The sequence below is a fragment of the Thamnophis sirtalis genome, unplaced genomic scaffold (genome assembly GCF_051295495.1).
Source record: "Thamnophis sirtalis isolate CommonGarterSnake01/CBP01778 unplaced genomic scaffold, rThaSir2_p1.2 scaffold_13, whole genome shotgun sequence".
Lineage (NCBI taxonomy): Eukaryota > Metazoa > Chordata > Lepidosauria > Squamata > Natricidae > Thamnophis > Thamnophis sirtalis.
The window spans coordinates 4418639-4442232 of NW_028261393.1; the positions used below are offsets into that span (position 1 = coordinate 4418639).

The 23594-nt window shown below is 48.7% G+C and overlaps 1 protein-coding gene across 1 annotated transcript in view; it reads right to left on the bottom strand.

Moving 5' to 3' along the window:
- NECTIN2 (nectin cell adhesion molecule 2) overlaps nt 1-23148 on the bottom strand; it is an 83281-nt gene extending 60133 nt beyond the window's left edge. Inside the window, exon 1 of the mRNA XM_087727858.1 lies at nt 22923-23148. Coding sequence (XP_087583984.1) covers nt 22923-22980 — 58 coding nt within the window. The 5' untranslated portion in view covers nt 22981-23148. The remainder of the gene's footprint in view (nt 1-22922) is intronic.
- Nucleotides 23149-23594: the final 446 nt, after the last annotated feature.

Genomic DNA, 23594 nt, shown 5'->3' on the forward strand with positions numbered 1-23594 from the left:
TTGTTTTTTTCCTTGAAGAAGAGGTTTCGCTTCTCATCCCAGAAGCCTCTTCCCTTCTGACTCGAATGATGCCGAAAGGGGGGGGGTTATATTCAGAAGAGAAGGATTTATATTCCTTGCAGGCGTTCCATTCCCCGCCGTTCGGTCAGAATGGAAGGAAGCTTCTGGGATGAGAAGCGAAACCTCTTCAAGGAAGGGGGGAAAAAGCACCATTGGAATGGATAGGGCGGGGAAGAGAACTGCGTGCAGGTTTTACGTAGCCCGAGTAAAGTTAAGCTCTTCCACGTCCATAGGAATTACTCTTCTCCTAGTAGATGCACCGAGCCCAAGGCGCCGCAGAGTCGACGGGGAGATTTTGACGAGCAGAGACAGTGCTTCACAGCTCATCTTTTCAACTTCCGTGTTCTGCAGGGAGCTCTTTCCTCGTCTTCTCCTTGCCTGCCTTCCTCCTCCTCTTCCTCCTCCTCCTCCTCCTAGATCTAAGCCTGATGGATTCAGTGAAGCAAAGCTACAGAGCCAGCATGGTGAGCATTTCTGCCCAAGATGAGGTTTGGCTAACCACCATCCTTAAACCCCCAACCCCACCTGGGTGTGAACTCAGCTCCTCTCCAAGCTGTGTGATAGCTTTGTCTGTTGAAAAGGACCGTCGCTATGTCCCCGCGATTCCCCCTTTTACGACATTCTCACAAGCAAAAGTCAACGGGGGGGGGGGGGAGGTGCCAGATTCACTTAACGATTGGGTTAACCGGCTAAACTGCAGTGATTCACTTAATAACTGCAGCAAGAAAGGTTGTAAAACGGGGGGCTCAAACTCACAGAACAAATGTCTCGATGACATATATTTTGGCCTCAATCATGGTCATGTTGAGGACTATCCATGTTTCCTCTCTTCTTGGAAGAACTCTAGAAGAACTCTAGATAGAAGTTTTGCTTCTATTGTGGTTAGATAGATCCCGATTCTTTTAATGGGAGTTTAAGATGATCACACCATGAAAACCACTACGGTAAATTTTAACCTTGGCGTCGGGCATCTTTCGGAAACCTGACAGTTGGGGAGTTTTAAGGTAAAAGGTAAAAGGTAAAGGTTCCCCTCACACATCTGTGCTAGTCGTTCCCGACTCTAGGGGGCGGTGCTCATCTCCGTTTCAAAGCCGAAGAGCCAGCGCTGTCTGAAGACGTCTCCGTGGTCATGTGGCCGGCATGACTTAAATACCGCATAGACGCACAGAACGCTGTTCCTTTCCCACCAAAGTTGGTTCCTATTTTTCTACTTGCATATCTTACGTGTTTTCGAACTGCTAGGTTGGCAGAAGCCGGGACAAGTAACGGGAGCTCACTCCATTATGCGGCGCTAGGGATTCGAACCGACGAACTGCCAAGCTTTCTGATCGACAAGCGCAAGCGTCTTAGCCACTGAGCCACCGCCTCCCGTTGGCAGTCTTAGGGTTAACAAAATCTTTGCCACACAAAACACGGCAAGGCAAAACAACCACAATCTTCTGTTTAGAAAACAGGCTGATTCGGTGTTGGGGAGGCCATCTGCATGCAGCCCACGGTGTGATTAGTGAAGGAATTCTGCATTTGCAATGCAGATGTTTACAATCCTCGCTATCACCCCAATTTTGCTAATCCAGGGAGGAGCACAAACATCATCCCAAACAATTGGAAGAGGCGCTCTTTAATTATCCTATTAGCAACTCCGCTGAACATAAAAGGATAATTGCAACTTGGGGAATAACAAGAGTTAAGTAAAGCATTTCCAGCAGTCTAACTGAAGATATCAGCGGCAGAGTTGAGTGGGAAGCCTTGAATTTCCAAAGACTTTGGCAACATCTTGAAGCAGATCAGAGGAAACGGGTCTCTCTCTCGGAGCATTTAAACCAGGGTCTCCCAACCTTGACAACTTTTAACAGCCATGGACTTCAACTCCTTTCATGCTGGCTGGGGAATTCTGGGAGTTGAAGTCCACGGGTTTTATAGTTGCCACGCTTAGGAAACTCTGGTTTAAAGTATAAAACAGAGATGTGGAGTGAACCTTTCTCCGGAGTCAAACTTTTCCACTTCAGGCAAGTTTTCAACCGATTGTTTAAATAAAACAAAAACCCAACCAGATGTAAAATATATTGCAACGGCCTATTCATTTATTTCCAACCGCCCAACCCACCTTGCTTGCAAAATCCAGTACAATTTTCTCTCCCCCCCCCCCCCGCCATTGCACATTGTTTCATTTATCAGGCCTCTTCAACCCTCATAAAACAGGCTGAATTGATGTTTATTTATTTTTGGTGTGCGTCAAGGAACAACGCCCCGAATCCTTGTGACGACGATGAATAGGCTAGCTGAAATCATTTGCAGCGTTCCCAAGGGTGAAAAAAAAAATTAAGATTCAACATTTCCTGCAAAATCTGGGGGGGTCTCTGCCCGTAAGTAGAATTTCCGTGTCCCTCCCCTTTCCATAATCTGGATGAAAACCACTGTCTGAAACGGTGAAATATGCCAGTACAAAGAATTTCATGCTTCCTGTTTCAGAAATAGGTGGACAGCAGCAGGTGTGAAAAGAGGGAAGGAAGTTAATGAGAATGTAAGAATGGTTCTTTCGGGTCAACCATCATCTAGCCATCATTCAGTCTTATATGTTGGTCAGTGGTGGGATTCAAATAATTTAACAACCGGTTCTCTGCCCTAATGACCAGCTGGGTAGGCGGGGCTCAGTGGTCAAGTGACTGGGTGGGCGTGGCCAACTCAACATCACTCACGTTGATGGGCGCTTCGCCTTAGCCGTGACAATGTAATAAGGGTTAACCGGAGAGGCAGTTTCTGTAAGCAGAGCAATAAAGATGAGGCTAGAAACAACACCAGAATGTTTCCTTCCTGCCTTCCTTACAGGATTAGCCTTGTAAAGTGGGAAAAAACGAAAGGAGATTTCTTCCAACAACTGGTTCTCCGAATTGTTTGGAAAGTTAACAACCGGTTCGTGCAAACCGGCTGAATCCCCCACTGATGTTGGTCCACCAGTAGCAATAGCAGTTAGACTTATATACCGCTTCATAGGGCTTTCAGCCCTCTCTAAGCGGTTTACAGAGTCAGCATATTGCCCCCAATAACAATCCGGGTCCTCATTTTACCCACCTCGGAAGGATGGAAGGCTGAGTCAACCCTGAGCCGGTGAGATTTGAACAGCCGAACTGCAGAACTGCAGTCAGCAGGTTGAAATGGCTTCTCTCCCTCCATTCCTGCTGCCTGTAGATAGAAGAAGGCTGGTCCCGTGCCAAGGGGCATTACCAGCCATTAAAGTTAAATAAATTTGATATAACATTAAATATAAGAATTTGGACCATAAGAAAAGCTGAGTGCCAAAGTATTAAGGCCTTTTGAACTCTGGTGCCGGAGAAGACTCCTGTTGAGTCCCTTGGACTGCAAGGCCATCCAACTGGTCAGTCCTAGAGGAGATCAACTCTGACTGCTCTTTAGAAGGCCAGATCCTGAAGAGGAAACTCAAAGACTTTGGCCACCGAATGAGAAGGAAGAAGGACTCCCTGGAGAAGAGCCTCATGCTGGGAACAACGGAGGGCAAAAGAAGGGGACGACAGAGAAGGAGGTGGCTGGATGGAGTCACCGAAGCAGTCGGCGTGAGCTTAAATGGACTCCGGAGGATGGTACAGGACAGGAAGGCCTGGAGGAACGTGGTCCATGGGGTCTCGATGGGTTGGACTCGACTTCACAACTAACAACAACAAAAGTTGGTAACTTCTCACCACCCTGTCCTCCAGGAACCTTTCTGGACCTTTTCCCACGCCATCTAAAATAGCAGCCCCATCATTTTTCAAGCCTCAAAAGCCAGTTTGGTCTTGTGGCTAAAGGCCCCAGATGAGAAACCAGGAGATAGTGAGTTCTAGTCCCGCTTTGGGTGTGAAATCCGGCTGGATGATTTGGTGCCGATTATCATGAGATGGTGAGTTATAGTTGCACCCTAAGCATGAAAGCCAGCTGGGTGACTTTCAACCAATCACCAGGACACAGTAAGTTCTAGTCCTGTCTTGGGCATGAAAGCCAGCTGGGGACTCTGAGTTCTAGTCCCATTTTAGGCAAGAAAGCCAGCTGGGCGACCTTGGGCCAATCACTAGGAGATGGAGAGTTCTAGTCCCGCCTTAGCTATTAAAGCCAACTGGGTGACTTTGGGCCAATCACTAGACTATGAGTTCTAGTCCTGCTTTAGCCATGAAAGCCAGTTGGGTAATTTTAGGCCAATTGCTAGGTGACCGTGAGTTCTAGTCCTGCCTTAGGCATGAAAGTCATTTGGCTGACTTGGGCCAGTCCCTCTCTCTCAGCCTAACCCACCTCACAGGGCTGTTGTTGGGAGGAAAAACGAGTAGTAGTAAGGGAGTTTCCCTCCCTTAATCTTAGGCTTAATCTTAGGCTTTAACCAAATCTAATTAAAAACATCTTCTTGGAGGGTTATTCCACAGGCTCATTACAGACCACGTGAACAAGTATTATTTTTTTCCCCCTCTTGTGAGTCTTGAACCTGTGGCTTGACAGGTTCCCTGGTTAGCTTCTCGTTCTAACATGACAGGAAGTGAAGAAAGCCAGCTCACCCCTTGTTAGGATTGAAATTCTTTGTGGAGACCTGGGAGCTTGGCCGCTGCCCTGCAGATGTTTCATTACGCAGCGGATCATGCTACTGGTTTGAGTCATGAGATTTCTGCAAGGAAACCACCAAGCACCAAGGAGGCCTCGGTTCAACCCTGAGCTACAAATATTTCTCTTTTGTTGGCACTGGAATTCTCGCCTATCACAACGTCGTCTTCTTCTTCGTCTTCTTCTTCTCCTCCTCCTCCTCCTCCTCCGTCTTCTTCTTCTTCTCCTCCTCCCCCTCCCTCTTCTTCTTTCTTCTTCTTCTTCTTCTCCTTCTTCTCCCTCGTCTTCTTCTTCTTCTCCCTCTCCCTCGTCTTCTTCTTTCTTCTCCCTCTTCTTCTTCTCCTCCCTCTCCCTCGTCTTCTTCTTCTCCTCTTCCTCCTCCCTCTTCTCCTCCCTCTCCCTCTTCTTCTCCTCCCTCTCCCTCTTCTTCTTTCTTCTTCTTCTCCCTCTTCTTCTTCCCCCTCTCCCTCGTCTTCTTCTTCTCCCTCTCCGTCTTCTTCTTCTTCTTCTTTTCCCTCTCCGTCTTCTTCTTCTCCCTCTCCGTCTTCTTCTTCTCCCTCTTCTTCTTCCTCTTCTTCTCCCTCTCCTTCTCTTCTTATTATTATTTGTCTCCTCCTCCTCCTCCTCCTCCTCCTGCCATATCCCTCATCGGACGTTGGCGATCCCATTTTTATCAACAGCCACATGAAAAAGTGCTGCTGAGTTTTGTCCAAACCACTCCCTTGGATTTTGAAGCCATGATGTTTTTCTTCCGCCTTGGACCTTCAACCTTTCCCTGAAGGATTGCCGTATTTTTCAGAGTATAAGACGCACCAAGGTTTTGAAGAGGCAAATTAAAAAAGAAAAGGTTTTTGCACTCTGCAAACCTCCCCAAAACAGCCCATTTTTCGCATCAACCTGTCAAAAAATATTTTAACTGTTGGGGGGAAAGAGGCTGGCTCTGTAAACCGCTTAGAGAGGGCTGTAACAAAGCATCCGTAAAGCGGTATGTAAGTCCAAGTGTTATTGCTATTGAAGACTAACTCTGCCCACTGCAAGGAGTTCGATCCCGACCGGCTCAAGGTTGACTCAGCCTTCTACCCTTTTTGAAGTGGGTAAAAATGAGGACCCAGATTGTTGGGGGCAAGAGGCTGGCTCTGCAAACCGCTTAGAGAGGGCTGTAACAAAGCATTGTAAAGTGGTATATAAGTCTTCAGTCAGTGTTTCTCAACCTTGGCGACTTTAAATCTGGTGGACTTCAACGCCCAGAATCCCCCAGCCAGCATAGCTGGCTGGGGGATTCTGGGCGTTGAAGTCCACCAGATTTAAAGTTCGCCAAAGTTGAGAAACACTGGTCTTAAGTGCTAAAACGAGGCAAAATTCACTCCACAGTTCATTCAACAAGAGAAACGTTGGGTCTCAATTATGGCCCGGTCGTAAGTCGAGGACTACCTGTAGCTGCATAACAAGAGGATTCCCGCTGGAGCCTCTTCTGCTGTTTGCCCCAAAAAAGCAGGGCTTATTCAATCTTGGCCTGGCCTTTGCCCTTAACCCAAATTCTTGGCTGTTGGCCTGTGAAGATGAGTTACAAAACCGCCCGATGCAGGATGCAGACACTTGAGTTTTATTGTGTGCTCTGCTCTAAGGTCAAACCAGAGAAACACCCCTCACCCATCTTTCTCCTTTGTACTTTATGGGGAGGGGGGGGTCTCCCCTTTCCCGGAAAAGGGGCAGGGATGGGGAGGGGGGCTCTCAGAGGCCAAAGTCTGACCCTTCTCCCCCAGCTTTTGACTCCCTCTTCAAAGTCACTCTGTGTATAAGAATCCCCCACACTCAGCCTGCTTCTCCCCCAGCCCCACCCCATCAACCATGGGAAGGCCAGTGCCAGGCCCCTTACTCATCAGGAAGAATGAGAGAAGGGAGTGGAAGGAGTGGGTGGATTCCTCACCCCCCACATACCTTGAGGAATGTGATTATCTGCAAAAGGAGACCATGAAGTTTACCTTTTGGCTGGTGGGAAAGCAGAGGGGGGAAAGGGGGGAGAAAGGGGGCAGACCCTAGCCCATCCCCTCCGGGGGAAATTTCCTTGGAGACCAGACCGGAAGAAAAGACATATCTCTGCAGTTTGGTACCGGGGAGAACTGCCAAACAACACGCCCGAATAACAGAGTTGGAAAAGGGACCTTGGAGGTCTTCTAGACCAACCCTCCTGCTCATGTAATTCCAGACAAAGGGCTTTCCAATCTCCTCTTTTAAAAAAGCCTCCTCCGGTGTGATTCCATCACAAAGACAAACACACACACACACACACATAACTGGCTCAAGAAAACAGGAATCTGGATTGGGCTCCAGGATACCAATTTCGTGCGCAGATACGTCTTGACCGTTCCAAGTTACAACAGACCCGGAAAAAAAAAGTGAATTGCGATTGGTTTTTCACACTTACAACCACTGCAGCATCCCCGGGGGTCACGTGATTTAAAAATTCAGACCCCCCTGGCAATTGGTTCATATTTACGACGGTGGCGGTTTGCTAGGGCCGTGTGATTTTGGCGACCTTCCCGTCAAGGGGGAAGCCAGTTTCAACAACCCCGTTGCTTCCTAAACAACTGCTCTTAACTACCAGCCAGAAAGGTCGTAAAAAAAAAAAGGGGTGGTGGTGAAAACTCATTTAATTGTCTCACTTGGCAAAGCTCAAAAATGCTTCAATCGTGGTGGCAAAACCAGGAGCCCCTTTAATGGTTGGGGTCCCGATGCCCAGGGGAAAGGAACTGCGGTAGGAAAGACGCAACTTCCACTTGGGAAGGCAGGTTTAAAAGGGGCGAGACTCATCCCAAGTGTTTTAACAAACTGGCAGCCCAGCTGGGCAAGCCGGTTTTAAATGATAGTTTAACTGCATTCCTTGGGAACCGCGTTGCCAAGTTGAATTCACCGCAGCCGGTCAGTTTTTTTTAACAGCTATAAAAAGGGAAATGTTTTGTGCGTTACACTCGCTCCCAATCTGTTAATGCGGGTTTTCTTAACCTGACAATTCTTGTTTTTTTAAAAAGTTTTATGGTTTTTCCAATTGCAAAAAATAAAACACCCCATCTTTCCTTATGCACGGTGTCATCTGGGTACAAACAAATGTTTTCTGGGCATTTTCTTTTTTGCGGTGGCCGTTAAGCAAACACGGCGGCCGTTAAGTGAGTGCGACAGTCGCTAAATGAATCCGTGATACCCAATGAATACGACCTGCGTTTGTTTCAACTGCCCGGACTCCTGATTCCCGCTCCCCGCTCCCGCTTGACAGGAAGTGACAAATGGCCATATTGGCGAGTCTCAAAGTACCCGAAATATAATCACATGACGTGTGTGTGTGTGTGTGTGTTTGTAACTTTAAAATTGGATTGTAAAGTCTTAGGGTGGGAGTTTGTCATAGCGTCAAACAGTCGCAGACTGAGGAATACCTCTTAAGATTTAGTCTGGCAATATTTGTGCAAAAGCATAAAAGAAACTAATCAGGCAAGTAATTACCAATCTAGTATCTCTTTTATGCAGTTTTGCAAATATTGTTTCTTGGATATTTATAGCCCTCTTTCTTTCCACTCAACGGGGGAGTCAGGCGGAGAAGGGTATCAAGATTCAGTTCTTCCTACGGATTAAAGGAATTCCTGCTGTTGCCCTCGCTAAGCTGGGGTGCGGCGGCTTCACAGAATGCCACTTTACTTTTAATTCTTAAAACGCACCAGGTCCTAATCCTGTTAATGGACAGAAGCAATTAAGTTGAAATCAACTTTAAATGATGTCCTGTCCTCTCCACTTCCTGGAGTACGTCCCCCAAAACTTAACCCATCTCATTCTCTAATTGCGCAAAACAAATTTGTTCCCTTCTAAATGCATTAATTTTTTGGGCGGCACAGGATCTGGTTTTATGAAACTCAGGATTTTAAAAAAATTTTTAAAAAAATATGTAGATCAGGAAAGCCCAATCTTGGCCACTTTTACGACCTGTGGAGTTCAACTCCCAGAATTCCCCAACTAGCGAGAGATGGGAGAAGACATCACAAACGCTTCCATATCCATCTTAAAAAGAGTTTCTGATTTATTTTTTGCTGCCTCCATAAATTTCTTAAAATTTGGAGACAGTTTCGCACCAGGTGGGACGCAAAGGGAAGCGCCTAATTGCAAGAAAAAGAAGAGCGAGAGAGAGATGCAGAGAAGGAAGAGTCTTAGAAGAGGTTCCCGGTTACCATAGCGATGGGAAGATGAAAGCAGCGGTCCTGTTTCCCCACGACAAAAATTGATGTTCAAGTCACTTGTCAGAATACAAATCCAGAAAAGAAAAAAAATCCAGTTTCCAAAGGAATCACCCACAGCTTTTTAGCCTGCAGTGCGATCTACTTAAAACCCTACTTAAAACTGAAGCTACGACAGCCCTGGCAAAAGTGACTTATGACCTGTCCTCGCAGTTATGACCGTCGCAGTATCTCCAGTCGTGTGATCCAAACATGGACATTGTGCATATTTGCCAACAGGTGCATTATCCCAAGGTCGCCTAAATGCCACCTGTGACTTTCCCAGCCGGCTTCCGACAAGCAAAGTCAATCGGGGGGAAACCAGATTCCCTTAACGCCCATGTGCTCCACTTAACGACTGTGGGGGATTCACTTCAGCACAAGCGTAGCAAGAAAGGTTTTTAAATCAGGTGCAAATTAACTGCCTTACTTAGCAATAGAAAATAGTCATGGAATCCCAAGGCTGGAAGGGACCTTGGAGGTCTTCTAGTCCAACCCCATCGATCAATTAATAAAAACACGAGTGTTTTTTTGTAATTCTCCTATCCATCCATCCAGCAATTATTATTATTTAGCCTAAGATAGCATGACGACAAACACAAGTATACACAGACACACAATCCAAGTAGTTATACACAAAAATTTTAAGGAGGTGGGGCATCAATCCCTCCATCAGAGTCTCTTGTGTGTTTTTACATAGTCCTCGAGTTACAACAGTTCATTTAGCGACCATTCAAAGTTATGACGGCACTGCAAAAAGTGACTTACGACCTTTTTTTCATACTTGCGACCGTTGCAACATTCCCACGGTCCAAATTCAGGTGCTTGGCAAACGACTCCTATTTATGACGGTAGCAATGTCCCAGTATCCCCTTTTGCGACTTTCTGTGACAGGCAAAGTCGGCGAGAAAGCCAGGTTCACTTAACAAACTGCCTGACTAACTTTACGACGGCAGTGATTCACTTAACAACGGCGGCAAAGAAAGACCATACGAGGAGCTGCGGTTAGAATGCAGCCCTGCAGGCAAACTCTGCCCTCCGTCAGCAGTTCGATCCAGGTCGACTCGAGACTGATTCAGTTTTCCGCCCTTCTGAGGTCGGTAAAATGAGGAGCCAGGTTTTTTGGTGACTCTGCAAACCGCTTAGAGAGAGAGAGAGGGTGTTAAAGCACTGTGAAGCGGTATGTAAGTTTAAATCTTATGGCTAAAATAAATAGGGTCAAAATTTACTGAAGAACTGTCTCACTCAGCAGTAAAATGTCGGGCTCAATTGTTGTCGTAAACCGAGAACTACAGGTATTTCTCACATCCGTAAACAAATAAACACAATCTCTGAGAGTGTTTTTGAGTTTCTCACAATCCAACAGACCTCCGACTCTCTCTCGAAGCTTTGCCAGCGAGAGTTAACCAGCAAAAACCAGCCAGCCACCCACTGGGGCAGAGAGGGTTAACTCGCTAACAGTGGTTTGCAGCCCTCTTTTCTTATGCTAATGTCTGATCCTGTCTCCTAGGCAGACGGTTGGGGAGGGGGCTGGAGGGATGCATTCAGACAGATTTGGAAATAAGCATGTATACCCCACCCCATTTCCTGGGGGTGGGGGGGGAAGGGGGAAGAGAAGGACTAGGCAGGAAGAGTGGGGGGGGGGGTCAAGGAGAAGGATTTATCAGTCCTGTTCAAGTGTGTGTGTGTGTGTGTGTGTGTGTGTGCCCAGCAGCCATGCACCATTAATAGATAAAGCCCCCGGAGTCTGGAATGCAGACAGTTCGACTATATTTATCCTCCAAGGAAGATTTAAGCAGCCCTCCCTCTCAAATAGTGTACTTGAACAGGGGGGGGGAGGGTCTTCCAAATGGGTTGAGAATAGGGTAGTGGAAGTTAGGCGGGAGATGGTCTGTACAATGTTCCTTTTTTTTTTGCAGGAAAAAGGTATTTAAATTTAGAGCCCCCCAATTTATACCCTGCCAACAAAAGTGCGTATAGTCAAGACGATGGTTTTCCCAGTTGCAATGGATGGCTGTGAAGGTTGGACCATAAGGAAGGCTGAGCGCCAAAGAATGGAGGCCTTTGAACTCTGGTGCTGGAGAAGACGCCTGCATTGAGTCCCTTGGACTGCAAGGCCATCCAACCGGTCAATCCTATAGGAGATCCACCCTGGCTGCTCTTTAGAAGGCCAGATCCTGAAGAAGAAACTCAAATACTTTGATCACCTAATGGGAAGGAGGAAGGACTCCCTGGAGAAGAGCCTCATGCTGGGAATGATGGAGGGCAAAAGAAGAAGAAGGGGACGACAGAGAAGGAGGTGGCTGGATGGAGTCACCGAAGTAGTCGGCGTGAGCTTCAATGGACTCCAGAGGATGATAAGAGGACAGGAAGGCCTGGAGGAACATTGTCCGTGGGGGTCGCGATGGGTCAGACACGACTTCGCAACTAACAACAACAAAATTTACACCCCAGGAGAAAAGTTTCAAAAAGCACAAATATTTGGATAGGACGTCTTGGCACTCAGAGTCCTTTCCAAGATGTTCTCGCGAGAAAGTGCAGCCACTCTTTGAACTCACGAACGTTCGAAGTTACAACTTTGATCCTTGTAGGATTGTTTTGGATTGCGTTTCGCGCTTACGGCCGTGGTAGCATCCCCGGGGTCCCGTGATCGAAACTCAGGGGCATATTTATGATGATCACAGGGTAGCAATATAGCAATAGCAGTTAGACTTATATACCGCTTCATAGGGTCACATCGCGATCCCCATTTCCCCTTCCCAACGAAGTCAACAGGGGAGACCCAATTCGTGTAACCCCCGCATTCCTAACTTTTAACAACCGCAGGGGCCCGCTTCACAAGGTTGTAAAGTGGGACAACGCTCACTTAACTAATGTCTCACTTAACCCCATAGTAATTTTGGGCTCAACTGTGGTCCTAAACTGAGGACCAGCTGGAAAAGAAAGCGGGAACTGTCACCAATTTCATTTTTTTTCTGTAGAGTTTGAAGTTAGCGGACACTGAGAACCACCCCCCCCCCCCTGGGACAATGGACTTCCAGGGAAACTGGGGTTTTTTTTTAATTTTAAAAAAAGGCTATTAATAAACTTCTTTTTACTACTTGGGAATGGGGCAGCCCGTGAATAGCTTATAAAATTTACTAGACAGCCAGCCCCGAGTTTTATTTGCACATAATCTGGGCACCTTGGAGACTCCCTAAAAGTTATGCGCCAGGAGCAGACGCCACACAATTTCTTCTCACGTTGTCGCCATGTACAAAATAAAAGAGGCAAACTGTTAGCCGGGGTCTCACATGAATCCTGCTTTCTATTTTGAAAAGTCTGTTTTATGGCTGATGAATCGAGCTGCAGGACTAGATTAGGATTCTACTCCAGAGAGGTATCAAAACGAGTTTGAAACGTAGATATTTGGACGGGATTTCTCTTAGGATTGAGATAGTGGGGAAGAAAACAGGGAGCAAGGAACTCCAGAAATTAAGATATTTGAGGTTTCCTCACCCTTACTTCTTCTCTCCACCTCAGCCTGCCCGGCTGATGCGAATTCCCAAAAACTTTTGTGGCAAGGTTGCGGGGGTTTTTGGGGAGTTCAAATAAGAGCATTAACCAAGTGCAAATAAGGAGGTTGTTGACTCACGGAATTCCAGAGCGATCTTTGTGTTTTCGTTCACAAAAGTACTATTCATGGAAAGGGGGGAGGAATAAAGATCCTTGTCAGACCCAGCCTTGAAAAGTTCACAAACTATCCGAATTTGGTTATTTCCCCGCAGCACAAGGGCGGACAAATTGTGCCAAGCAAGAAAACTCCACACCCACACAATTAACCCTTAAAAGAAGTTTTAAAAGTACAAAAGAAAAGTTGAAAGCGTGACCTGCCTGACCAAGCTCTCTGCAGCGCCAAGATTTTTCAAAGAAAAGATAATAAAATTGCTTTTTTTTCCAACTTGATTGGTCATCCAGATTGCCTCCTTTGAAATTAGAATAACAAGAGTTGGAAGGGGCCTTGGGAGGTCTTCTAGTCCAACCCCCTGCTCAGGAAGGAGACCCTACCCCATTCCAGACAAATGACTGTCCAATCTCTTCTTCAAAGCCTCCAGTCTGGTGGGAAGCTGTTCCGCTGGTGAATTGCTCTGGCTGCCAGGAAATTTCTCCTTAATTCAAAGTTGCTGCTCTTCTTGATTAGTTTCCACCCATTGCTTCTTGTCTTCTCCTTCTCCTTGGAGAACAGGTTGACCCTCCCTCCTCTTTGTGTCAGCCCCACAAATATTGGAAGCCTGCCATCGTGTCACCCCCTAGCCCTTCCTTTTTATAGCATCTCTGAGAATGCACAGAGTACATTTCTCCACTCTTTAGCAGCCACTCGTGTCCCAATTGGATTCAACGTGACCCGTCAAAACCGCGGTCCACAAAAGCGCGATCGACGAAAGCGCGCATTTGACGTCATCACAGCGCGACGGAAAAAAATAAAAATTGAAATAAAAATAAAATTAAAGCAAGCCGATTCACATAAAGGTAAGGGTTAGGGTTAGGGTTAGGTTAAGGGTTAGGTTTAGAGCGTTAGGGTTACGTTTAGCGTTAGGTTAAGGGTTAGCGTTAGGTTTAGCGTTAGGTTTAGCGTTAGGTTAAGGGTTAGGTTTAGGGTTAGATTTAGGCTTAGGTTAAGGGTTAGATTTAGGCTTAGGTTAAGGGTTAGATTTAGGGTTAGGTTAAGGGTTAGGTTAAGGGTTAGGTTTAGGATTAGATTTAGGGTTAGGTTAAGGGTTAGGTTAAGGGTTAGGTTTAGGGTTAGATTTAGGGTTAGGTTAAGGGTTAGGTTAAGGGTTAGGTTTAGGGTTAGATTTAGGGTTAGGTTAAGGGTTAGGTTAACGGTTAGGTTTAGGGTTAGATTTAGGGTTAGGTTAAGGGTTAGGTTTAGGGTTAGGTTTGGGGGGGTTAGGGTAAGGTTTTCGCTTTATTTTTACATTTTTCGATCACAGCGCGATGTTTTCGTCGCGCTGTGATGACGTCAAATGCGAGCTTTCGTCGACCGCGATTTTGTCGTCCGCGGTTTTGTGGTGGAACCGGATTCAAAGGGTTATTAAAGAAAAAAAGAAGATTAACTTTTTCGTTTGCTTGCTGGGAGAGAAGCGAATTTTAAATTTCAACAACAGGAAGAGCATCTTACTAACACCATTCCACGTTGTTGACATCTTATCCACAGGCTTCCCTTTAAAACAGCGCGTCATCTCCCCCCGGACCCCCGAGGAGGGGAGGGAAATACATTCTGGGTGACATCACCAAACTTCACTAAGGGGAAAAGGACACCCGAATGAAGAGGAAAAACATTTTCACGCACCCAGCCCTGTAAATGACAACTTTTGAGCGTTCCCGGATGGCGAAAGCACCGTCTGTACCAGTTTTTCTCAACCTTGGCAACTTTTAAGAAGTGTGCATTTCAGCTCCCAGAATCCCCCTGAAAGAATCAAATGAGAACTATCTGTAACCCCCTAGGGCAGTGTTTCTCAACCTTGGCAACTTGAAGATGTCCGGACTTCAACTCCCAGAATTCCCCAGCCAGCATAATAACAGAGTTGGAAGGGACCTTGGAGGTCTTCTAATCCATCCCAGAGCACAGGTAGCAAACCTTCTAACTTTGCCATTTTAATTAGAAGGGAGGGAAACTTTCCGAAACTGGTCCAATTGCCATGGTTTAACCTTTTAAAGATGCTTTTGGTCATACATGTCACATTTTGCAATACAATTTGGGGAGAAACCCCTGCAGTTGGAATAGAATACAACAACAGAGTTGGAAGGGACCTTGGAGGCCTTCTAGTCCAGCCCCCTGCTCAAACAGGAAACCCTACACCATTTCAGACAAATGCTTATCCAATCTCTTCTTAAAAACTTCCAGTGTTGGAATGTTCACAACTTCTAGAGCAGTGTTTCTCAATCTTGGCAACTTGAAGATGTCCGGATTTCAACTCCCAGAATTCCCCAGCCAGCATTCGCTGGCTGGGGAATTCTGGGAGTTGAAGTCCGGACATCTTCAAGTTGCCAAGGTTGAGAAACACTGCTTTAGTATAAAGAGGGATGCGGCGGCTATCAGCTGCCTTCGGAGTCAGACATCAATGAGGCAGAAGAACAGCTGGAGCCTGTTCCCAGTGTGCGCATGCACAGAGTTGCTACACAAAGGGAACAGCTAAAGAACAGGGGTCGACTTGGGAGTTAGGCCACAGGTGGACGGTGAATGGCCCCTCCCAGAGGGAATAAAAGAGGAGTGGAGTTTGCAGGAGACAGTTAGTTCGCTTCATGGGTTCGTGACTCTCCGAGATCGAAATTCAGATGCTTAACTCGTGCTTCGGACGGTCGCGATAACCAGGGGTCACGCGATAACTGTGTGAATCCCAGCAGTTGTGAGTCACACGACTGTGAAGGGAATCACGCTTCCCCGTGGGATTTGCCCATCAGAAGGTCGCAAAGTCCACGGGGGAAGCCTGATTCGTGCGACTCACAACTGCTGGGATTCACAACTGTGGCGAGGAAGGTTGTAAAACAGGGCAAAACGCATGTAACCCTCGGCAACAACAGAAACCTTCGGCTTAACTGTGGTCATTTTAAGTCGAGGACCGCCTGTACCCCCCCAAATAAAGAGAAGGGAAGAGAATAGAGCACGCCAAAAACGGGCACGCCAACCCACGCTTCTCACATCCCAACCAGCATCGTAACTGCCACCTGACAGCGAAAGGTTTTAAACAGGTAAGATGCAAACATCCATCAGCGATGAGTTATTTGCCAAGGCGCAGTTAATCTTCCCCCAAAGGGCTGGGCCAGTGAAAGGATAATAACCATTACTTCTGAGCCACAGGAAGCAGAATAGAATAGAATAACAAGAGTTGGAAGGGACCTTGGAGGTCTTCTAGTCCAACCCTCCGCTCAGGCAGGACACCTTATGCCCTTGATGGAGAACCTGTGGCACGCATGCCAGAGGTGGCACACAGAGCCCTCTTTGTTGGCACACACACAGTTGCCAGCTACTCTTCTGGGTCGTCGTCCCCCCCCCCCCCCGCCACCTGTTCTTTGCGCGCCGGAAAACAGCCGAAAAACCCACGAAAAACAGGCCATTTTAGGCTGTTTTCGGGCCATTTTTCCAGCCGGAAAAACGGGGGGGGGGGAAACAGGCATGCGCACACCAGCAAGCTAGTGTTTGGATTTCTGACATGCACACATGCACCCACATTCCAGTTTGAGCACTGGGTGCTGAAAAGGTTCACCATCATTGCCCTGTGCCATTTCAGATAAATGGTTCTCCAATCTCTTCTTAAAAGCTGCTCCAGTGTCGGAACAAATAAAACCACAGCTCTCCGAATTTCCAAAATAACCAAGCCGGAGAAAACCATAAAAATCCCTCCCTCCAAAGGAGGCAGCCCGTCGGGGATTTGAGGCTTCCTGCAACGCTTCCTGGTGTCACCGGGAAGAGCCTCCAGGGATCCCCAAACCGGATGAGCGATCCCAAAAAACGAAGCACTTTTCTCTTGGGAGAACCAGGCTGTTGTCACCCCGCAATTATCTCTCTGCCCAAAAAGAAGAGAAGGGAAGGCGTAGAGGCGCGTCTGCACAGGATATCCCATAATGATACCCCCTGCCCAAAATGCCAAGCAGGTGTATCTCGTCTTGCACCTCCCCCCCCCATTTCTTTCTTTCCGTCGAAGAGGGCATTCGAATGCCCGCTCTTCCTTTATTAGTTTGGCAAGGGGTGGCTGGAGAATTGGAAAGCGTTCCAGGAGAAAACTCCCAACTAAACTGGCTGTTTAGATGGGAAGCCAAGGCGAATTCCTTGGCTGAACCTCGTGGGGAGCTGAGCCTAGCCCCCCCCCTCCACTTTGGCTAAAAGTCCTGCATTTCCAGAAGTTGGGAATGATCTTAGAATCACATAGTTAGAAATCCTCACAGTTAAATAGTCTAAGAAGTTTGTTTGAATTCCTGTAGGTGTCCTTCCTTCCTTCCTTTCTCTCCCTTCTCCTTCCTTTCCTTCTTATTCTTTCTTCCTTCTCTCACCCTCCATTCCTCTCTCCCTTCTCCTTCCTTCCCTTTCCCTTACTTTCCTATTCTTTCTTTTCTCTCCCACTCCTTCTCCCTTTGTTTCTCTCCCTTCCTCTTTTCCTTTCTCGTTTCCTTCTCTCCTTTTCCTTCCTTCCTTCGGTCCCTTTTTCTCTCACCCTCCCTTCATTCTCCTTTCTTTCCTTCCTACTTTCCTCCTCCCTCTCTTCATCCGTTCTCTCTCTCTTTTTCCTTCCTTCCTTCTTTCTTTTCCTTCCTTCCTTCTTTCCTAAACCAAGCACTGAAAGCATGGAAACTCAGAAAGCCGATTCCAACTCAGTGGTACTTTTAAGTTTATTTCGGAAGGCAGGTAAGCTTTTAAAAATTCTGCTTCTGATTTTGATACGGCAGCCCAGCGCCCCGTAGCACTAAATGCATATATCCGGGTTTTTTAAAACTTCAACGGTCTGGAATGTAAAACAAACCGATTAACATGTCCAATTGTTTTAATTAGCAATTCCAAGTTTCCTTAGTGAATTAAATCCACCCAGCCTCAGGCACTTCTTAACAAAACACCGTGATGCAACTGGACCTCGCAGGAAATCACAAAAGAAAGTGCAAACTTGGGCCACAACCAGCAGAGTTGGCGCATAATTTGGAATAGAATAGAATAACAGAGTTGGAAGGGACCTTGGAGGTCTTCTAGTCCAACCCCCTGCTTAGGCAGGAAACCCTACACCACTTCAGACAAATGGTTATCTAATCTCTTCTTTAAAAACTTCCAGTGTTGCAGCATTCACAACCTCTGGAGGCAAATTGTTCCACTGATTGATTGATTGTTCTAGGAAATTTCTCCTTAGTTCTAAGTTGCTTCTCTCCTTGATTAGTTTCCATTCATTGCTTCTCGCCTTGCCTTCTGGTGCTTGGAGAATAGTTTGACTCCCTCTTCTTTGTGGCAACCCCTGAGATATTGGAACACTGCTAACATAATGCCTAAGCCATAGTTTACAGATCACTCTATACCTGGGCTCTCGCTGAGGAGAGACCAGATACCAAGGGCTCAGCGTGAGCCAGGCCAAAAGGAGTTTCTTTCCAGAAAAACAAAATTCCATGCATAATCCAAACGGGTTAGCCAATGCCAGCTTTTAAGAGAAATTCTGCAGCTCAGCTATGCAGGCTTGCAACAATAGGAGAAGGGAATGTTCCAGGAATTAACTCCCTTGAAAAGGCTGCAAAAATCCTGAGACCTTAGATTAGTGTCTAGAACGGAGGTCTTCAAACTTGGCAACTTTAAGGCTTGGGGACTTCAACTCCCAGAATTCTCCAGCCAGCAGAGCTGGCTGGAGAATTCTGGGAGTTGAAGTCCCCAAGTCTTAAAAGTTGAAATCCACAAGCTATGGCTGGCTGGAGAATTCTGGGAGTTGAAGTCCCCAAGTCTTAAAAGTTGGAGTCCACAAGCTATGGCTGGCTGGAGAATTCTGGGAGTTGAAGTCCCCAAGTAATACAGTACAATACAATAGCAGAGTTAGAAGGGACCTTGGAGGTCTTCTAGTCCAGCCCCCTGCCTAGGCAGGAAACCCTATCCCGTTCCAGGCAAATGGCTATCCAACATCTTCTTAAAGACTTCCAGTGTTGGGGCATTCACAACTTCTGGAGGCAAGCTGTCTTAAAGTTGCCAAGTTTAGGGACCCCTAGTCTTAGAATATAGTATTTGTCAATACGTGGCAACTTGAAGAGAGGTTTGGGGGAATTCTGGGAGTTGAAGTCCATCAGTCTTTAAAAGTTGCCAGGGTTGAGGTACTTTTTTCTGAGAAAATTCCATTCCACAATCCCATTGTCTCTCATAACAGTCCCCTATGCGGTGTAATTTAGTGTCCATGACCCACTTTCCCCATAAAAAAGAGATGGGGGCAGCTATCCTGAAGCTAAGGATTCGAACCTGGCACCTTTCAGGCAAGAAAGCATCCCGGAATTCTCTGCTAGGGTATGGTGGGAAATGTGGGAGGGGCCTGCAGAAAACAGGACTGCACTAGAAAGAAAGCATTGGAAGGGATCTGGTTCAAAGCCATTAGTTTAGGATACCGGGAGGGAGGGAAGGAATGGGAAGGGAGGGAGGGAAGAAAGAAGGAAGGCGGGGAGAAGGGACGGGAAGGAAGAGGAAGGGAAAGAGACAGGAAGAAAGGGAAGGAAGAAGGGAGGGTGAGAGGGAGGAAGGAAGGAATGAGAAGGGAGAGACGGCGAGGAAGGAAGGAGGGGAGGAAGGAAGGGAAAGAGAGAGGGGGAAGGAAAAAGGGAGGGTGAGAGGATGGAGGGAGGAAGAGGAAGGGAAAGAGAGAAGGAAGAAAGGGAAGGAAGACGGGAGGGTGAGAGGGAGGAAAGGAGGAATAAGAAGGGAGAGAGGAAAAGCAAGAAGGGAGAGTGAGGGAGGGAAGAAGGAAGGAGGGAGGGAAAGCAAGAAGGAAGAAGGGAGGGTGAGAAGGTGGAAAGGAGGAATGAGAAGAGAGGGATGGGGAGGGAGGAAGGAAGGAGGAGGGAGGGAGGAAGAGGAAGAGAAAGAGAGAAGGAAGAAAGAAAAGGAAGAAGGGTAAGAGGATGGAAGGAAGGATTGAGAAGGAAGAGACAGGGGTGGGAGGGAGGAAAGAAGGAATGAGGGAGGGGGGGAAGCAAGAAGTAAGAAGGGAGGGTGGAAAGGAGGAATGAGAAGGGAGAGATGGGGAGGGAAGAAAGAAGGAAGGAGGAGGGAGGGAGGGAGGAAGAGAAAGGGAAAGAGAAGGAAGAAAGAGAAGGAAGAAGGGTGAGAGGATGGAAGAAAGGAATGAGAAGGGAGAGACAGGGGAGGGAGGGAGGAAAGAAGGAATGAGGGAGAAGTGAAAGAGAGGGGAGAAGGAAAAGGAAAGGGAGAGAGGAAGGGAAGAAAGGAAGAAGGGGAGCGTGAGAGGGTGGAAGGAAGGAAGGAGAAAAGAGAAAAAAGGAAGAAAGGTGAAGGAGGGAGGCCGCCTGCTCAAATTCAAACAGGTGGCTTTAGCCTATTCAGAATCAGTTCTTTTCCACCTTTAATACCAAGTGAGGCTCGGAGGATTTCTTACTACATGTGAATGATGTAAGATCATTCTTCCTGAACTGAAAGCGCTTCTGAAATGAGAAGCGAAACCTCTTCAAGGAAAAACAAAACCCAGCTGCCTTTTGAAAAAGCACCTTTGGCACCCCAAGGAACAGCCCCCTCCCCCTGCCCCCCCCCCCCAAAGCTTCTGCCTTTTCATAAAACACCTTCATCTGAAGAGGTGGTGCCGGATTCCTTCTCCGACTCCCAGCCCTGCCCAAGGAGTCCTGGTTTACACACACACACCCCCAACAGTGGCTAGCTGCTAAACCTGGATTAACGGAAGACGAGGGCTGTGCCCGCGCAACCTGTAATGGGAGGACAGATTTCTCACAATATCGAGATGCCCCATCGGCACAAGCCCACCTAAACAGGGGGGGACGGGGGGGGGAAAGGTGTTAGCAGGTGGTGTGAATACAGCACCTCCAGGGCTGTGTTGACCCAGAAGGTCTGGATTCGAAAGCCCGAGCGAGCAACAGCCGGTGGGCTTAGCAAGGGCATCTTCCCTCCTTCGACAGATGCAAGAGGGAGCAGCTTAGCAACTACTTAGTCCAGGGGCTGAGAAACACAAGCGGGGGGGGGGGGGGGACCTCGGCTGCCTTTTCGTCCCCAACCCCCCCCCCACCCCCCGAAAAAGCAGATGGGTGCAAACCTCATCACTGCTGGAGACACAATCCTAGGCCTGCCTGTAATAAACGCTGCTTGGGGAAGGAGGGAGCCTGGCCGAGATAGAAGGAACCCCAATCATTTAAGTTTGGGGGGGGTGGAGAATGCTATAGGACAAACACTTTATGGGGGGGTGTTTTAAAAGTCAAGGGATTTGGGGTGTACTGTTGAGAGATCGTGGCTTGTTAAGTGTCAGGGATCCGGTCTGAAAAGAATGGATTTTAGGCACATTATTGGAGATTGTGGCTTGTTGAATGCCAGGGATCCGGTCTGAAATGGATTGTAGGTGGCCCCCGCTGGGAGATCCTGGCTTGTTAAGTGCCAGGGATCCAATCTGAAATGTATTTTAGGTGCCCCACTGGGAGATCGTGGCTTGTTAAGTGCCAGGGATCCGGTCTGAAAGGAATGGATTTTAGGCACATTATTGGAGATTGTGGCTTGTTGAGTGCCAGGGATCCAGCCTGAAATGGATTTTAGGGGCCCCCACTGGGAGATCGTGGCTCGTTAAGTGCCAGGGATCCGGTCTGAAAAGAATGGATTTTAGGCACATTATTGGAGATTGTGGCTTGTTGAGTGCCAGGGATCCAGCCTGAAATGGATTTTAGGGGCCCCCACTGGGAGATCGTGGCTTGTTAAGTGCCAGGGATCCGGTCTGAAAAGAATGGATTTTAGGTACATTATTGGAGATTGTGGCTTGTTGAGTGCTAGGGATCCGGTCTGAAATGGATTGTAGGTGGCCCCACTGGGAGATCCTGGCTTGTTAAGTGCCAGGGATCCAATCTGAAATGTATTTTAGGTGCCCCACTGGGAGATCGTGGCTTGTTAAGTGCCACGGATCCGGTCTGAAATGAATGGATTTTAGGCACATTACTGGAAATCATGGCTTGTTGAATGCCAGGGATCCAGTCTGAAATGGATTTTAGGTGGCCCTGCTGGGAGATCCTGGGTTATTAAGCACTAGAGATCCGGTCTGAAATGGATTTTAGGGGCCCTGCTGGAAATCGTGGCTTGTTAAGTGCCAGAGATCCGGTCTGAAAGGAATGGATTTTAGGCACATTATTGGAGATTGTGGCTTGTTGAGTGCCAGGGATCCAGTCTGAAATGGATTTTAGGGGCCCCCACTGGGAGATCGTGGCTTGTTAAGTGCCAGGGATCCGGTCTGAAATGAATGGATTTTAGGCACAATATTGGAAATCATGGCTTGTGAAGCGCCAGGGATCCCACCTGAAATGAACAGTGTTTAGGTGCCTCCCTAAAACCGTGGTTTGTACGCGGCAGGGATCCTGTCTGAAACCCAGGGGGAGATGGTGGTTTTGTAGGTGCCCGGGCTCGAACCTCCGCGTCCCTTCCTTATTTCCCAAACCCCTGCTGTGAATGATCCGACTAGAAAACGAGAAGATCCCCTTCCTCTCCATCCTTCCTCCCGATCCTGGGCCTTCGGAAGGCAGATCTCCCCCTCCCCTTCCCCCTCCTGCTCCCCTTCCCCTTCTTTTCTTTTCGCTCGGCAAAGGCAGCCAGCGGAGAAGGGAGGCGAAGCTCCCTCGGCGGAGGGGAGGGAAGGGATCGCAAGGAGATCCCCAAGGAAGCCCTTGCCCTCCGCGTTTCCCCAGCGGGGAGGGGGGGAGGGAGAAGGCGATCCCTCCCCCTCCCTCCCTCCCCTCCCCCAGTTTTGCCTAAAACTCCCCCCTCCCTCTCCCTCCCCCAGTTTTGCTTGAAACTCCCCCCTCCCTCCATCCCTCTCCCTCCCTCTCCCCCAGTTTCACATGAAACCCCCCTCCCTCCATCCCTCCCTCTCCCCCTCCCTCCCCCAGTTTCACCTGAAACTCCCCCCTCCCCCTCCCCCTCCCTCCCCCTCCCCCAGTTTCTCCTGAAACTCCCCCCTCCCTCCCTCTCCCTCCCTCCCCCTCCCCCAGTCTCGCTTGAAACTCCCCCCTCCCTCTCTCCTTCCTCCCCTCCCTGCGGAGCGCCCGGCCAGGTGAGAGAGAGAGAGGAGAGAGCCGCGGAAAGGGCGTCGCCTCCTGGCCGCCGTTGCCCGCTGTCCCCTCCCGCCCTGCCTGCCCAAAGCCCAGGCTGAGTTCCCCGGGCGGCCGGCCAGGGAAACAGGTCCCTCGGCCATCTTGGCGGGCGGGGGGGACGGCCAGGGAAGGGAAACTTCGGCCGGGCATTGGGGAAGAGACGCAGCGGGAGGAAAGAGAGAGAAGGAGAGAGAGGGACCCGTCCGTAAAGCCCGTCACCCGCCGGCCACTCACCGGAGAGGCAGCCCCACAGGAGGCTCGCCCAAGCGCCCGTCCGCCGCGGCCAGCCCATGGGGCAGAGGAGGAGGCAGGGAGGGAGGGAGGGAAGCCGGCGGGCGAGCGAGCAAAGGAGCCGGCGAGGGTCCTCCGCGCTGACGGGGCTTGGAAGGTCCGACGCTGGGCTGGGATAACGCCGCGACTTCCCCGCTGCTGCTGCTTCGGCCGCTGCTTCTGCTTTCCTCGCAACTCCGGCCGCCTCTGCCCCCTCCACCTCCGCCAAAGGGGGCGGGGCGGAACCCTGGCCACGCCCACCCCAGGTGTCGCCCCGCCCCCTCTGGGTATATATAGACCCTCCCTTCTTCCGCGGAGTGGCGCCAGTCCACCTGGGCAGCCGAGGAAGGAGGTTGTGGGCTGGCTGGATGGCTGCAGGCGGGTTTTGTTTTGTTTTTTGCGCCGAGAGCGGCGTTGGAAGTCGCCTCGGCTTTATGGGGTGAAGCGAGAGGGGCTTAGACCAGTGTTTCTCAACCTTGGCCACTTGAAGATGTCCGGACTTCAACTCCCAGAATTCCCCAGCCAGCGAATGCTGGCTGGGGAATTCTGGGAGTTGAAGTCCGGGACATCTTCAAGTTGCCAAGGTTGAGAAACACTGCTCTAGAAGTTGTGAACATTCCAACACTGGAAGTTTTT